The sequence below is a fragment of the Passer montanus genome, unplaced genomic scaffold, assembly GCF_014805655.1.
Source record: "Passer montanus isolate IOZ18808 unplaced genomic scaffold, ASM1480565v1 scaffold153, whole genome shotgun sequence".
Lineage (NCBI taxonomy): Eukaryota > Metazoa > Chordata > Aves > Passeriformes > Passeridae > Passer > Passer montanus.
Genome location: NW_024362385.1, coordinates 127,494 through 144,644, shown reverse-complemented (window position 1 = coordinate 144,644; position 17,151 = coordinate 127,494). Strand labels below are relative to the sequence as shown.

Sequence of the window (17,151 nt, the reverse complement as noted above, 5' to 3'; positions counted from 1 at the left end):
TTCCTTCCTTTTAGGGAATGGTGGTCACCATTTTCTCTTCTGTTTTGTAGAGAGGACTGGGGTTATGCTCTGGGGTTATGCTGAACTACCAGCTGCCAGTATAAAAACTAAACAAGAGCTGGTTCAGATTTTCTCTTAAATGGAAGGGAACTTCCATAGAACACAGGTTGCTAAGAACAAGCAAATCAGTCAGTTATTTTTAAGCACCCCTTTTATTAAGTTGAAAAGTGATATACACAATTAGTGTGTATATATATATATCTATATATATACACACATACATAAAGTTCCCCAAAATACATGATGTTCCTGCTCAGGCTGGGGCTTAAGCATCTCCTTCTGCAGGTTCCAGTACACAGACCTGCTGCTTCAGCCACTGGAGCAGCTTTTGCATAGGCATTTTGTCTTCACATACTCCCCTTTCCAGCAGCAAGGACTTGGAGGCACCGTGGGCAGGGAGTGCTTGAGGACTCAGCTGTGTATCTCCTGCAGCGAGGGCATTTTGCTTTGGCAATGGGTCGGGCTATAACTTTGTATGAAGATTGTTCACAGATGTCACCACCTATCAAAGAAAGTGTCATTGCTGAGAAAGAGGCTGGAGTTGTAGGTAAGACTCAAGCCATGAACAAACCTGTGTTGTAGTGCAGGAGTCTGTCTGGAATGGTTCTCTTACCTTCCAAGTTAATCAGAAAGGTCCCTTTTACGATGTTTGCATCTGAAGGTGTTTCTTTGGGGAGCTCGCTCAGCAGGGTTGTCTGGGAAGCCATCATTATCTCATTCAGCTGGGAAACACTGGAAGTTTCTTCAGCCTGCAGTGCCTGGGGGACAGAGAGCTTTCAGACTTGGAACTTGGTTTTGTTTCTCAGCACCGTCCAGTCTATAAAATAAATACTGAGCTGTGGTTCCTAAGCAGAGTGGATGGTTTGAATCAAGAGTCTGATTTACTCCTGCCAGGAGCAGGAGGACAGACTTGAACTGCAGTGGCCAAGAGAAAGGTGTGTGAGGGCCAAGCTGCTGCCCCTAAGCCAACATTCTGCTCTCCCAAGGGACAGGGACAGCAGCATCCCACCTTGGCATGCTGTATTAGAGCATTGCCAGCAGGGTACAGGTGATCCTTCTCCAAGAAACAAAGCTGATTTTTTATTGTCAGGGTGATCAAATACTGCACAGATAGCGCAGAGAGATGGTAGGGTCTCCATCCTCAGAACCATCCAAAAACCAATGGACAGAGGCCTGGGCAACCTGCTCTAACTAAGCCTGCCTGCGCAAGGGGCTGTGCTGTACAGGCTCCAGCAGTGCCTTCCACCTCAACCATTCTGTGATTCCCTGGTAAGTACAAAACAGAAGAAAGTTTTCACACAGACAACACTACTCTTAGGTGTTTTTTTACCTCCATTAATTCAAACAGCAATCCAGGCTCAATTACAATGATGACTTCATATTCCAAAGCATTCTTGCCAGAGATGGACCCTAGGAAGGAGTCTCTCATTGCACATGCACCTTCTATTGCTTCCTCGATGCCAGGCTTCTTCCATGCTGAGCTTGCATTAATCCAGCCAGTACGAAACACACCCTCCGAGTCTTGAAAGCAAAACAAAGCAATTCTTATTTTAGTCTATTTGAGCATTTATGAAATGAATAAAAAAGAATTGCCTATTTCTCTAATTGCATTCCGTGTAACCTTTCAATTAAACAGCGCACTAAAGGAGTTGCTTAGCAGTGGTATGTGCTTTACCTTTCTTGTAAGGGATGTACTGAAAAACCTCCTCTGCCAAGTGGGGCAGGATGGGTGCAAAGGAGCGGATGATGATGTCCAGAGCCTCTGCCAACACAGTTTGACATGAACGACGCTTAGGATCCTTTGCTTCTTCACAGTACAGCCTGCAAGACAGCAGGGAAAGCTGGAAAGTATTCCTGTGTTCATGTTTCTGCTCAAGAGCCTTTGGGACTGCCAGTGGACATACAGAAGTCTGATCCACCCAGCCTTTGTAAGGAAAGCTTTTCTGGAGTGCCCTTCCCTAGGAAAGCACAGTGAGCTACAGAGAGAACCATCTGCAGCAATAGGAAAGGAGTCTGTCACAAGAAAGGAGATTCTTTACATGGTAATTTGGGGAGAGAGAATCTGTCCTCAGGGAGCTAAGCTGTCAGCCCTTTGCTCTGGTTCATCTGTAAACCTCAGCATTTGGGCTTTTTTTTCCCCCCACTCCTCCTTTACTCACATTCTGGCAAGTAAAGATCAGTGTAACCTCTACCCCTCCTACCCCATGAGGGGTTATACTGATCTTTAGTTGCACATTTACACAGGTATCTGTCACAGCCTTAGGATCCTTTCACTGATCTAAAAAACCAGATAAATACATTTAGTTGCACAGCTAACTACTAAAAGCCCTTCCTCCTGTCTTCCCAAATTCAGATGCACACCCTTTCTGGGTAAAAATATAGATCCAAGACTCTGTCTTTATTTATTTGGTTTTAAATGTGCTCGTTTGATGACCTTTTAAAGTGTTCAGTACCACCAGTGGACAGAAGAGAGCACAACAATGACAACCACTCAGCTGAATGCACTGAGAGGTCCTCAGAGATACCTGTGTTCACTCAGCATTCACCTGGAAGCTTATTACCTCCATCTCAGACCCATTCCTTTCTTTTTTCCCTTTTAAAGGCAGCAGGAAGGAACTTACCTGTCCTTGATCATGTTGAAATAGAAGTTAGACAAGCTTCTGGAACAGAATGCTTGCAGCAATCGAACAACTTTGCTATAATCATATTGTTTGTAAGCTTCTGTAACCTGGGAGAGGGAGGTAAGAACAGTGCATTGGTTGGCATCACACAGCCCCTGATAAATTAAACTTACAGAAAATGGAATGAGTGCCAAAATGTCTGGCAGAAACTTTAAAAGGTTGTTGGAGTGGAAAAAAAGTTAAGTCAGTTAGCAGGCTAAAGACTTAATTTCTATTCAAGTTTGAATGGAAAGAAAAGGGGAAATCCCAGAAACTATGTTCATGGTTTCAGCAGAATGGTTCTGAGTGACAGAAATGTCAAAGTACTGTACAACCGCAAATTTCCAAAGCTCTAGTTTTTGGGTTTGTTTTTTTAAAATATCTATCTTTAACTATTTTAAAAGACTTCTAATTTGGGACCTTGGGCAGTGAGTGGGAAAATTTGCTAATGTCCAAACCAAGTTAAGAATGTTAAAGTCTTCCTCAAAAACTGAGATGGGCTTAAGGGAGTGCACATTGCATTGAAAGATCGTTTGTGGTTGTAATGTGCCTGCTTGACACACACACACTTTACTCACACACCTGAAGAAAATAAAGCCAATGGAAAACATGACACTCATGCTGATCTAAATACAATTCACCCTACCTTGCTGCCATATTCGTGCAGTAAATGCAGCATGTATTGATCCACTATGTACATCTCTGCAGGGGGGATGGAATCTGTCTCTGGGTTGAAGCCCTCCACGTTTCCCAGCATGAAGCGTAGTGTGTTCCGGAGCTAGAACAACCCAGAGCAATTAAGCATTATTAGCCTTCACTTTAGATGAAACACAAAATGCTCATATTCCATCATTAACTAAAATTGACTACTTTTCAAAATGTCTGGATAGTTACAAAGGCATCATAAAGAACACATGGCAAAAGGACCTACAGAAAAATAAAGACTGGCTGTTACCAAAGCACCAAGCTGTGAAATCAGTCTTTTTCTCAGCACACTTTACTATGTGACCCACAGGTGTAAAAAGCAGTAGTACCTCCCTAAAGAAGCTTGGAAAAGCTTTCTTTAGGCTAAAGACTGGAAAGCTTTGCAGGCAAGACACAGAGGACCTGTTGTTGGAATGAACAGTGTTGGCAGTGGTGGCTCTACCTTGTTGATGTCGTCTCTGGCAGCATTGAGCACCACAGGCCCAATCATCACCTCTGTGAAGACATTGGATTCTGCCACCCACCAGCGGAGAACATCGGCACCGTATGGAGGATCCTTGGTGTGATCCTGAGGACAGACAGGAAAGCAGAGAGCCATAGAGTATCTCCAGCTGGAAGGAATCCATGGGGATCATGCAGTCCAATTCCCTGTTCCTCGCAGGACTACCTACAACTCTATGTGCCGAGAAGCTGCTGTGCTTAGAGGCTTCCCCTTCTTTTAGCAACCCACACCTGCAGGACTCTGTGTACAGGCAGTGCTAGAGCCTAGGTAAGCTGAGAGAAACTCATCTGCAGCCTTAAATCCTTTGAATGCTTATCATTAAAATAGCAATGTTAATATCTAAAATTACATAGGTTTTTCTTCCCCTTCAGACTGTTTTCAACTCTGAAAACTGCTTTTCTCCTTTGCGAAAGAAACAATTGTGTGTTTTAATTAACCAGGTAAGCAAGTCATGCAAGGATTCTTTCTTTTGTCCAGTGAGTTGCAAAATCTGTTCAGCAGCATCAGAAAGAGCAACAGTGGGACTGGGGAGGGAAGGAAATTCAGAGCATCTGAATGCACCGGCAGTGCAACCTCCCTGACCAGGGAATGAAGCTTCCAGAGTCACTAATAGCCTGAGAGCAGAGAGATTGCTGGAGTGCAGCTGCTACATCTGACTGCTCCACTGCCAGCCACACATGGTAGGCTTCAGTCAGTTTGACAGCAGAGGTTCATTATTTTAATTTTTTTTGTTTGTTTTTATTATTCCTTTTCTCCATTACTCCATTAACACTGGTTAAAAGGAACCATTCTACACCCTCTGCATAATTTTATTTTCTCTTAGTAGAGAATGAAGGTGAGGGGTTTTCTTGCACTACAGTAGAAGCAGCACAACTCAAGGTTTTCAGTCTAGCCAGATGGAACTGCAGTATAGCCAAAGAAGAGCCTGACACAGTTCTGCCACAAGATAGCTGCAGAATCTGGCAGTGAAAGGTTGTAAGTGACAGTTCTGAGAAACTCAGGAGCTTGACCTACTTCGCCTCCATTGATGACGACATCAGGGTCAACCACATTGCCAACAGATTTGGACATCTTCTCCCCTTTCTCGCCAAGAGTAAAGCCATGAACCACCAGAGTCCTGCAGGAAAGATTTTAGTGAAAACAAAATCCAAGAGAAAAACTTATGCTAAGAATTGATTTTTAATGAGGATATTCTTAAGTCAAAGCACACAAGAAACCCCGTTTTGGAGAGCCTGAGGCTTCATCCCCTGAGTTCAACGAGCCATGAATATACCCTGCACTACTATCCAAGGCAAGCAAACAACTTTATTTTCCTCATTTAATTTTGTTGTGCAAGCAACAGATTGTTTAGATATCCAAGGCATGAATATTTCAGATTAATTAAAGACTAAAGTGTTATTTACTTTTTAAGCCAATACCTTTCCCAAAACTGTACAGCATCCTTGCAGCTGAGCCACATTCCCCTTCCCTATGCTTTCCATCTTCCAGGAGATAATGGTGTGCCACAGCTCCAGCAGAACACAAGCAAACAGCTATTCCCAATTCCCTACAGCCTAATATTGAATTCACAAGTCAATGATCTTGGGAGATTTGCACTTCCCAAAGAATTTCTTTAATTGTGGGAGTGGGAGAGATAGCAAAAAGTCAGATGTGTATCTGATAATTCCTACATGACTAAGAATGAAAACAGAATTATGATAGGAAAAAGTTAAACAGTAAATGAATTACAATCTGAGAAAAACTTTATACTGAAAATGTAAGAATACGAATCAGATACTTGGTAGTGGTTTGATTTCTCTTGTTTATACACTATTGTGCACACTTCCAAAAGCTCAATATTCAATAAATGGACTAGAAATGTGTTTGCAATGCACACACTTACTTGTATGGTGCCTTTTTCCTTGCTGCCACACTGGTTAAGAGAGAGGACTGAAACCAACCTCCCAGCTGGTCTTTTCCTTCAAGGTATGTATCTGCTCTCTGATCCGCACCTTTAAAAATCAGAACATTTTATTTGAAATATCAGACCTCGAATCTTAAAACAATTAACACACAAAATCTCTGAAAGTGATTAGTAACATTTATCCTGCTTTTTAAACACAGTAAGTTACTTTTCTAATGGTGTGTGGTTACTTAACCATGATACAAAGGATTCATTAGTACCACAATTTTTAAAAGAATCCAAAACTTGCCACACTCCAGAATTTAACAAATAAGCTTGCTCTCTCCTAATCTAAATAATAAATTATGAAAAAAACCTATCATGCTCAGATTGCTTTGCAGAAGTTCTCAGAATACTTTCCAAATGCTCCTAAACAAACTGGAATACCTAAGAAAAGTTCACATACTTTGAAATTAATAAAAATCTATGCCACCATCTGAAGTGTCACCGTTTGGAATTACTCAGGGCACAAGGCACAGAGGTAAGGTGCCCAACCAGCCCATGAAAGGCATTTACAGAGGAGAGCAGGTCGCTTTGGCAGTGACCACAGCTCACCTGTGACAGAATTTACATTTTTGGTCACTGGTGCTCCAGGAAGATTACAAACTTCGGGAAAGAGTTAGGGCAACGTGGGAAACAAGAAAGCCTGTTGGGGATAGAGGCATCTGGAAAAGCCTGGCTTGGGAAGGCTGAGTAGAAATACTATTCCCTGTAAATACACACACAGAAAAAAAGAGGAATGCTAGGGAAGAACAAGTGGAGCTAATGCGTTCTTTAGAGGAAAATTGGGCTACAAGGTAGGCAGGGTATTAGCTGACTACACATTAAAAGCAGAAGAGCTAACCCAGCCATTCCACAGGGTTGAGAGAGGACAGCACAGGTTAAATGGCTTTACTGGTGGAATTCAGTCACTGTACAAAAAGGTACAAAACTTGTTGACTCAAGAAGTCCTTCCTTGTCCTAAGCAATCCTAGACAGGTCACCAGAGTGAGAACAGAGTAATGTGAACACAGCAGAACATGCAAATAAAAGCCTACAAAGGTGCAAAACCATACACATATTTGTCAGGGGTTTAGTTTTGATTCTACAAGTTGATGGTGTTGCTTTCTCAATATTCAGACAGAAGTTTCTCCACTCAATTTTTATTCACTATCTCCTCTTTTCCTCTTCCTAAGACCCCTGAGACAATGCTTCTTTCTGCCGCTGACACACTTGATTTATTTGTTTAACTTAATGGAAGTTTCAATATTTAGATCCATCCTGCAATAAAGGGAAGTTCAACATTACAAAGGTCAAGGCCACACAGTTCCAGGTAGCACAGGAAAAATGTGTGGGTGGATATCACGGTTTTTACACATCTGCTTATTCAGTTAAGGAAATCCACAAAGAGTCTGGGGTTTAGAAGTACAGTAAAGTAAGGAGCAATCTTTGTATTAAGAGACTGCAAAAATACTTGTGGGGACAAGATAAAAAAAGAATATTTGTGGTAAGGAAGACAGTAACATTAGAACATCTGTAACAACCCATTTGTTACCTACAACTAGTTTAGTAGCCACTGGCTTTAGAGAACTTTTCCATGAACTATTCATGGAAATGCCAGTAGTTAGAGGAGAGAAGAATTTAAACAAACAACTGATTACAAACAGCAAACTGGATTGGGCTTTTCTGACAGGAACTAGTACATCTGGCAAGCTGGCTGCCAGTGCTTGCAAGGTTAACAGAGGCCTGAACATTTTATCTGTAAAATATAAACATGGGGCTTGCCCTATACAAAACCTGCCTTATAAGTAGCTCCCCTTCCTCAGTTTTGTTAAAATTATGATTGTTATATATAAATTAATTACAACAGTGCTCACTTTTTTTTTTTTTTTGTAAATGGAGAAGTATGTCCAACAACCCCAAAGAGACTTTTGACTTTTCTGTTGTTTATTTTAGCTGAGGTATAGTACATAGGTCATTAAAGAGAATTACAATTTATGATCCTTCTGGTTTGGATTTCAAGATTCCATATCTTTGATCTTACAGACTTTGACTTTTAGATTAAACATAATGTATTTTAATGCCAGGAATGAACCAGCTAAGATAATTCAAGCCTCTCAGTCAGCACAAAAGTTTAAACACTTCGATAGGCAAGCTGTAAAATAATCACATTCATTCAGTTAAAAATTAGCCAATAAGATAGGGAAAAAAAGTTATGATGTTGAAAACTACCATCATTGCAATACCCACATAACTGGGTAAAAAGCTGTGTGACCTTTACCAGTGGCAAATCACATCACAATAAAGTCCAGTGTGCATTTTTATATTAAATATTTTTAAAAAGAATCATCTCAAAGTTGTAGTGAAGATGGCACTCTGCCCATGAGGAAAATGTAGGAGAATTTTAAGACATTGAAGAGTTCTCTTAAATGAATGCTCTGTAATGAGCTACTGAAATGAGCTCTGTCGAAAGGCTGAACTTCAAAGTAAAAGAACAACAGAACAAGAGCTGGGCACCACAGCATTAAGTATTTAAATTAGCACATACTTTTGAACAAAATTCTGCTTTTACCACACTTTCTTTTTGAAAGCATTGTATTAACACTCTTCTACCTCACAGCAGCATTATGAAAATGCAGTTATCGATGTATGAAGCATTTGGACTTAAATTTTAACACTGCATAAAACAGTTCTTCCAAAAAAAAAAAATTTGAGGCATGTGTAGCAAGAAACAAACAGGATGAGAAGGCACAACAATAAACTGTTCAGTGAAAACACTGTTACACAAACAGAGCATTAACAAAGTAAACAGCATCCCCAGGAAATTTTAGGGGATTTCAGAGAATGTTGCACTTGTGGGTCTGCTCTCAGTGATGCCAGTAAGTGGTGTTTATTTCACACAGTCTACTTGTAGCTGTGCAATTTTGGGTTTGTGACTAAAAATCTAGTAGCCAAATCTCTGATTTTAGTGTGTAAATTGCACCTGCCACACTGCTGACATAGAATGGTTAAGTTAATCTGTCATTTAGCAACAATTTAGGTTAATCTGTCATTTAGCTACATTTAGCTACCTTAGGCACACCCAGGCTGGAAAAAGGAAGCCAACCATAACTTAATGGAACAAGAGTAACTTTAAGCCGTGTCCTTCAGAAATAGGCCCAGTCCCTGGAAGGAGATTTAGCAGGGCAAGCATTAGAAATAGGACTGTGCAAGTGCAAAAGGTAATGCAACCTATGATTTACACCATTGGGCTTGGCTGTCACTGAGCAATTCCTTTAACCTCATTCAGCAGAATCTCTCTTCTTGCCCCTCTTTACCCCCTTCCCAACCTGCTGTATTTGCTGACAGCAATCTGTGTGGCTATCAGCCAAAGGGATTAATTTTGTAACAGCTGCACCTCCTTTAGTAAGCTTGGACACAGCTGGGTCAAGTGCACTGAAAACTCAGGCCAAGTTCTGAGTTGCAGAGATGCTGAAGAGAAGGAATTATTTTCACAAGACTGGAACTGACAGGGAAATCTGTAACATCTGTTATTCCTGCTGGTTACTAACAGATGACTTACTTAGAATTTTCAATAACTTGAGTTCAGGGAAGAGTGAAACAAACATTAGTCTCAATTTTAGCCATCTTTTGTATCCTCCAGTTGCCCTGAAAGTAACTCTTGCTGTGAAAGAACCTCTGTCATCAGTGCTGACATCAGAAGGCAGCAACAACCTCTGCTATCACTCATCTCCTGACACCAAATTAGTTCTTCTTCACATAATGATATTCTCTAAGCAATCTTCGATTTCTCCATGAATTCCATCTCTTTTTTTCCAAGAGTACTTTGGAGAACAATCCCACCCACTAGTCTGTCTGTAAGCCTTGCTTATTATCATTGATATTGGAAATTCTGCAAAAAGCTTTAAAAACTGGAGCGTATTTGGGAAATAGATGACAAAACTCTTAATTCAACAACTTCTCTTGCAAAGTTTCATAAAAGGTGAGTTAAACCAGTAATTTGATATGAATCACAGACTACACTTCTGGCAGTGGCTGGAAGCCTCGATTACACAGAAAAAAGGTAATGCAATTTTTGTGTCATTTCTGAGAATAAACAGGGTTAGGAGGTTACATTGCTGGTTAGCCAGTCCCCAGCTTTGAAAGCAGTGGGGCCACTCCAGTTATGTCACACAGCAGAAGACGATGCCTTACACACACACCAAGCTCCAGCAAATTTCATTAAAAGAGAGGACTATGCAGAGAAGGGCAACTTGTAATGATTCCATGAAAAAAGTCTGTACTGTGATAACCCCAACATTTATTAGACACTAAAGAATCCATATGGGAGCTTTACACCAGTTAACAACGAATCCAGAGCCTTGACTGTGCTTATGAAAAGTTGATTGCTTGTGAAAAGTTATCTCCTTTACACAGGGTTAGAGGGCTGAGGTGTTCAGCCCTTTAACAATGCAAGTTTGTAACTGCATATAATACCACTACTTTGTTACAGCTTTCAAAATCAGACCAGAAACATTTTTAAAGAGCATAAACCTCAATATATGTAAAAGTCATCTAGAAAATTAATGTTTGCTGATGGTACTGTTGCCTGACCATGTTGCTAAGAAATAAAACTCTGGTACTAACGTGTTTTTATAATTCAGCAAGATTGTTATCATGCAATTGTGTACAGAGGGTTTAAAGTCCAACAGACTTGATGTATGGGACCAGACTCCTTTAGAAAAGACTCCTGACTTTGCCCTATCCTCCAGGCAAATAGTGTATATTTTACATCTTTTTATACAAATATCTATCTGCTACCTACTGAGTAGCAACTACTGGCAGTAGGAGCCATAAATAGCATATAGCAAGTATAAATATTTTAAGCCACAATATAGTGCTTTAGTTACTGAAAGTAATCAGAAGTGAAAAAGCACACTTACACTTTTAAATTATAAAAGACTTAGACTCAGCAGCTGATCTCAGTCTTTGCTGTTTGTGATACTTGCTTCAAATAGCACAGACATGCACACACTGAAATCTGTTAACTTAAAACAATTTAAGAGTACCAACTAGCAGCAAAGTAGCTTGGCTGTCTGTGCCATGAGATTTCTCCACCCAAAACAAGTATGAGGTGATCAGCAGTTACACAGTACACCGCATGTCAGAGTCATTAGAGCAGCATATTAGAAAAACCCCAACTTTAATTATGCTGAAAATGGGTTTGCCAACATTAAATCCTTATCTTCACAAGCAAAAACGGCTTTACAAGTCACAGATAGCCTGCTGATGGCATAATCTGCCTCAGTTTTGCTGACACCAACACTGTCACACAGAACAGTTATATTCTGCTCTCCAAGTATTTTAAAAGAAGGATCAACATAGCAAGTCTTTACCTTCCAAAACATGAGCCCAGGAAGTTCCACTGTCAAACCAGATGTCTAGGACATCCTGTCCCTTGACATAATCTGAAACATCACGACCACCAGCCTAGAGACCAATTGAGAAATAAATTATTAAATAATGCAAATAGAATACTCTCTATCATCAGTGCTTTTCAAAGCTAGAAATAAAGCAAATTCAATTTCTGGACCAGTTTTATACAGTTCTGTTGACCAGTTTTTGGTTCTGTTACCAATTTTGTGAGTGAACACAAAATAATATAGGTAATTTTTGACAAGAGTCAAATTTCAGGAATTTCATCAGGAATTTCAGATAATTCCTGATGAAAACTCAAGGCAGAGCAAGGAAAAATTACAAAGAAAACATCAGATGGCACAGTAACACTACAGCTTTGTGCTAGCTTAACTACACAATTGTTAAAGAACAATAAAAAGTTAGGAAGAACTAAATAAAAATTCTAATCCATCTTAATGACCAAGACCTAATACATATTTCAGCTCATAATTTGGTTAATTAGGATGTCACTTTCCTCCTGATCTAAGAGGAGGAGGATGGAGATCTCTGCCCTGAATTAACAGCACAAATCCAATTTCATATGTTCTGCCCCACTCAGATCTCACATTTGAACACTCTTTTCACAATGAGGGTACAAGACTGAAGAGCATCATGGGACTAAACAAAATGTTTCTATTATTTCACAAACAAGTATGAGGTGATCAGCAGTTACACAGTACACCGCATGTCAGAGTCATTAGAGCAGCATATTAGAAAAACCCCAACTTTAATTATGCTGAAAATGGGTTTGCCAACATTAAATCCTTATCTTCACAAGCAAAAACGGCTTTACAAGTCACAGATAGCCTGCTGATGGCATAATCTGACTCAGTTTTGCTGACACCAACACTGTTACACAGAACAGTTATATTCTGCTCTCCAAGTATTTTAAAAGAAGGATCAACATAGCAAGTCTTTACCTTCCAAAACATGAGCCCAGGAAGTTCCACTGTCAAACCAGATGTCTAGGACATCCTGTCCCTTGACATAATCTGAAACATCACGACCACCAGCCTAGAGACCAATTGAGAAATAAATTATTAAATAATGCAAATAGAATACTCTCTATCATCAATGCTTTTCAAAGCTAGAAATAAAGCAAATTCAATTTCTGGACCAGTTTTATACAGTTCTGTTGACCAGTTTTTGGTTCTGTTACCAATTTTGTGAGTGAACACAAAATAACATAGGTAATTTTTGACAAGAGTTTTCAGATAATTCCTGATGAAAACTCAAGGCAGAGCAAGGAAAAATTACAAAGAAAACATCAGATGGCACAGTAACACTACAGCTTTGTGCTAGCTTAACTACACAATTGTTAAAGAACAATAAAAAGTTAGGAAGAACTAAATAAAAATTCTAATCCATCTTAATGACCAAGACCTAATACATATTTCAGCTCATAATTTGGTTAATTAGGATGTCACTTTCCTCCTGATCTAAGAGGAGGAGGATGGAGATCTCTGCCCTGAATTAACAGCACAAATCCAATTTCATATGTTCTGCCCCACTCAGATCTCACATTTGAACACTCTTTTCACAATGAGGGTACAAGACTGAAGAGCATCATGGGACTAAACAAAATGTTTCTATTATTTCCCATCACTCAACTGTCTTGAGCACCTGCTGTACCTGAAGTCAGAAGTTTACCTTTGCTACAGCCTCTTTTGACAAGAGTTGTTCAATAGGCAGGGCCCACCATGCATCTGTCCCTTGCTGCTCCACTATTTTGATGATATCTGTGATGGTTTCACTGGGTTAGGAAGAAAAAAGGGGTTTATGAATGGAGGAGTTAATCACAACTTCCCACAAGCATCCCAGACCCAAAGCAGTGAGAGATGCTGATACACAGACCAAGCTATTAGAACCTGTGACTTTCCAGCTTCTAATCCATACAAGACTTCACAGAGCTTCCTGCCTGCATTAAATACTTTCTGGCTTTGCCTTCCAAGATGGGAGGATTTGTACAACATACAAAAACCCACATGGATTCCAAATATCTTCTTCTGCAAATACCTCATAACTGGGGCACTCAGAAAAGATACCAGCAGCCTGAAAACTTCTAAAATCCATTTTATTTGCTATTTATTGACCATGAATTTAAAGAAACTGCACAAGTATTTCCCCTCAAAATATGTGCTCTTTTTAACAACAGGTTTATTTTTCCTACTGGATACAGAGACTTCAAGAACTCACGTGGAAAGGAGTGAGGAAATGACAGCTTTTCAAGTAGCGCGCACACACACACACACACACATATATATATCTTAAGCTTCCAGTTGCCTGACTTTTCCTAATTTAGCAATATATTTGAAAAATTGTAATAAATATAAATATATTAATCCAAATATGTAAGAAACTGAAAATTGTGCACCCATAGAGGAGTGATAATAAACCATTCAATATACACTCTGAAGGCAATCTATGAGTTCACATCATATAGCACCAGCCAGGACAAAGGTCCTGAAAATAAACAGATATTATAGAAGTAAGAAAAATTAAAAAGTTAACTAAGCATTTTTTCTGATCTGAACAGATAAGGCAACCTCAAGGTGTGCAGTTCTGTGCACTATGACATATTCAATCCTTGGACCCAGTAGGTAAGGCTATGGGGAATTGATTTTTAATATTGCTTAATACCAAGTCTAGACATAAATTAAAGTATCTTAAAAAACCAAAGAGGAACCCCACATGTTTTGTCTTGCTGACTCACAGAGCACTTGCAGGTGATTTTTAAGACATCTGCTGTATTTAAGGAGTACAGTAGATCATCCTGACCTGCCAACTTCAAACTAAACCTGCTGTGTTACCCAGGACACCAAAGATATGTTTATAACTCGATAAATGAAGATTTAATCAGTTAACTAATTTCTTGACACAGTATTGCAAAAGGGGGAAAAGTAAAATAAATATCTGGCATAATTATCTTAAAACCACAGAAGGCAGATGATCTTCTTCAGTCATTACTCAATTTTGTGTTTGGTTTTCAGTACAGTATTTTACTGCACTGCTAATAAGCTGAGCTACATCACTAAAACATTTAATGGACCCTTACACTTAGGTTTTAAGCATGAAAACATGTTCTCCAAAAAGCTGTAGAATAAATTACTTCAGTTCACGACACAAGGTGCAACAACAAGAAGAAAATCCAGTTTTGCTCTTGACTGCTCAAATTGCAATGACAGAATATCAATTTTGTATCAATCAATCAATCAATCAATCATCAATTAATCAATTTACTTCTCAAAATAAATTCCTGTAGAACATCTCAGCAGATTCTCTGCAGGGAAAGGCCATTAAGCAGCAATATTCACACATGGGCATCCCTGTGGCACCACCACCATTTCTGCCCCTTTCAAACCAGCACAGGCATCATTCACCTTCCATTTTAATGGTGGTAGGACACAATTTATGGCTTTGTAATGTATCTGCTAACATTTGTCTTGCTAAAACAACACTGAGGAGCTCCAGTTGTGAATGGTACCACTTCTCAGAAATATTTGCACAGAGGCCTGTTTGGCTGGCTGTACTTCCAGTTGTGAGAGTGTTACTTCTTCAAGACAAAAGCTAAAAACAATCCCAGTCCAGGTACAATTCCTGGCAGATAGCTGATGTACAATCCTTATGTCTTGCCTCCTTAACCCTAAATCTGCAAATTCAGAAAGCTTACAGGAAACACAAAAAAGAAATTTGCCTCAGCCTGGACTAAACTATTTGAATGAATTTGTCTTTTGTAGGATGAGTACCTTCCACTAACAAAGCTGGATTTACGCCCTGACCTTCAGTGATGTTACTGCAGCGCCCAGGAACATTTTAGGAAAAGCTATACACAATATTGTTTTTCACTCTTAACCAATAAAATTTTCCACCTTGGATTCTTCTCAAATGCACTATCAGTGTATTTTTAAAGACAGTTATAGATAACCAGTTGTCTTCACCTGAGGATTTGAAGAGCTCTCTCCACAGTTTCAGTGCTTTCCTCTCACTGGCTGAATCTCTACCCATAGAACTCACCAGCAGAAGACAAGAGTAGCTAAATTAAAAAGAGGATGATTTACCCTAAAACATGTTTATTACCATGTAAAATATTTGTGTATATTTCTGTATGTGTTGAGTGATTCATGCAAGAAGTAATTCAGTGCTCAGCTAATGGCTCTGGCATCAACAAGAGCCAGAAAATTCTCTGAACACGACTCATACCCACAATTAGTACAGAAAAGCTACCAGCTCGTCCTGTAAAGCAGAAAATTTAAACAGGAACTAAGCCTGTCTTCCACATAACTTTTTCATTTGCAAATACACTTCAGTGGAGGGACATAAACTCCACTGATGAATTAATTTTAACAATATTCAACAGGTATTTCACAATATCAATATTTGGAGGGATTTATAAAAGGTGATAAATCCAGCTATAGATCAAAACTAACAGTTATGTTGGACAGCATATAAAAAGATACTCTTAATAAACTACTTTTTCCTTTCCATCAGAGGTGGGGGAGGGGAGAGACAAGAAGGAAATAAACCCTTGCTCTTACTCTCCCTTGGGAAACCATAATAAAATGCCTGTCTTCATTTACAGTAAGTATTGCCAATATCACACAAGACTTGTGTAGTCTTGTAGATCCACCAGTCCCACAAAATAGACCATGAGCTAACCTTTTATCAAATATATTGCCATGCAATGCAAAGATTACACTAATAATTTATGAAGATCAGATTTTTTTAAGACATTTTTGTTACACAAGAACCAACAGGTACAATTATGCTACAGATAAAAGTTTTCAGATAAGCAAAAGAAGGTCAGATTTGTGTTACCAATCACTTACAAGAAACAAGGAGTCAAGGACTGTGAAGTCAACTTTTTATTGACCGATATTCTCAAAATTCTACCTACAGTTTCAAATCACATTTAAAAAAACCCCAATAATTTAGCAGTGCAAGTTTCTTTCACTATATAGCGTTTCCCTATGGAAATAAGTGAACATTAAAAGCATTTTAGAAGAGGAGGTAGTTTAGACGAAAAATTTCCAGGGTACCTTTCAACAAATCTTTTTTACTCCCACAGTTTGAAAAATACAAGACAAACAAACACAGCCCCTGTACTTGTCTCTGCTCTTCTTGCAGGATCCTTATTACTGTTTTCCCTTCAAAAGAGAAATAACTTTTATTTAAGGTATTGGCATTAAAAGAAGCAGGACTTTTGCAAAGTACTTTTCTGTAAGGTGCAAGTGAAAACCACCTTGCTCAAATAACTACTCATTACTTTATAATCTGCAGCCTTCAAGGTGAGCATGATAATTCCCCGATTGAGCCATAAAAGCATTGTAAAACTTTGCCCTGTATTCAGAGGCTATCTGGAAGAACTTGCATTACGTGTCCCTGCTATGCTCTGACACCCCTACGGCAATTCACGCTACCACAGCTCCAGCCAATCACCCGGGAGCCAGCTATTGATTATGCTGCACACTTATTTAATCTGTTAACAGAAATTAGACAGCATTAAGATACAGTCAGGAGCAGAAGAATACAGAGCCTGATGTTCTCTCCATCTCCTTTCCAACAGCAGCAAAGAGGGAAAGATATCTTCTGCTTTACAAGAACATCAATACTACAGCTGTAAGTATTTAGGGGAAGGTAAGCTGCTATTAACTGCAATTCACTGAAATGTCTATTATTTTAAAAAACAAGTTAGAGCACAGGACAGACCTTCAAAAACATGTTGGGTTTTTCTTCTTCAGAAATTTGATTTACATGTTAATCAAAGTCACAGGGAAGTGGACAAAGGCTGTGAGGCATTAGAACAATCTTTGCAATACTACTATTTATTACCAACATCTGAACAGTGAATTTGTAAAGCAGTTAATGCA

General features: G+C 39.2%; 1 protein-coding gene across 1 annotated transcript in view; it reads right to left on the bottom strand.

Moving 5' to 3' along the window:
* Window positions 1–193: 193 nt before the first annotated feature.
* IARS2 (isoleucyl-tRNA synthetase 2, mitochondrial) overlaps window positions 194–17,151 on the bottom strand; it is a 27,664-nt gene continuing 10,706 nt past the window's right edge. Inside the window, exons 13-23 of the mRNA XM_039702046.1 lie at window positions 12,935–13,037; window positions 12,205–12,298; window positions 5,810–5,918; window positions 4,942–5,044; window positions 3,868–3,993; window positions 3,367–3,498; window positions 2,682–2,788; window positions 1,736–1,881; window positions 1,391–1,581; window positions 674–818; window positions 194–562 (exon numbers count right to left, since the gene is read on the bottom strand). Of these exons, the coding sequence (XP_039557980.1) occupies window positions 408–562; window positions 674–818; window positions 1,391–1,581; window positions 1,736–1,881; window positions 2,682–2,788; window positions 3,367–3,498; window positions 3,868–3,993; window positions 4,942–5,044; window positions 5,810–5,918; window positions 12,205–12,298; window positions 12,935–13,037 (1,411 nt within the window). The 3' untranslated portion in view covers window positions 194–407. The remainder of the gene's footprint in view (window positions 563–673; window positions 819–1,390; window positions 1,582–1,735; window positions 1,882–2,681; window positions 2,789–3,366; window positions 3,499–3,867; window positions 3,994–4,941; window positions 5,045–5,809; window positions 5,919–12,204; window positions 12,299–12,934; window positions 13,038–17,151) is intronic.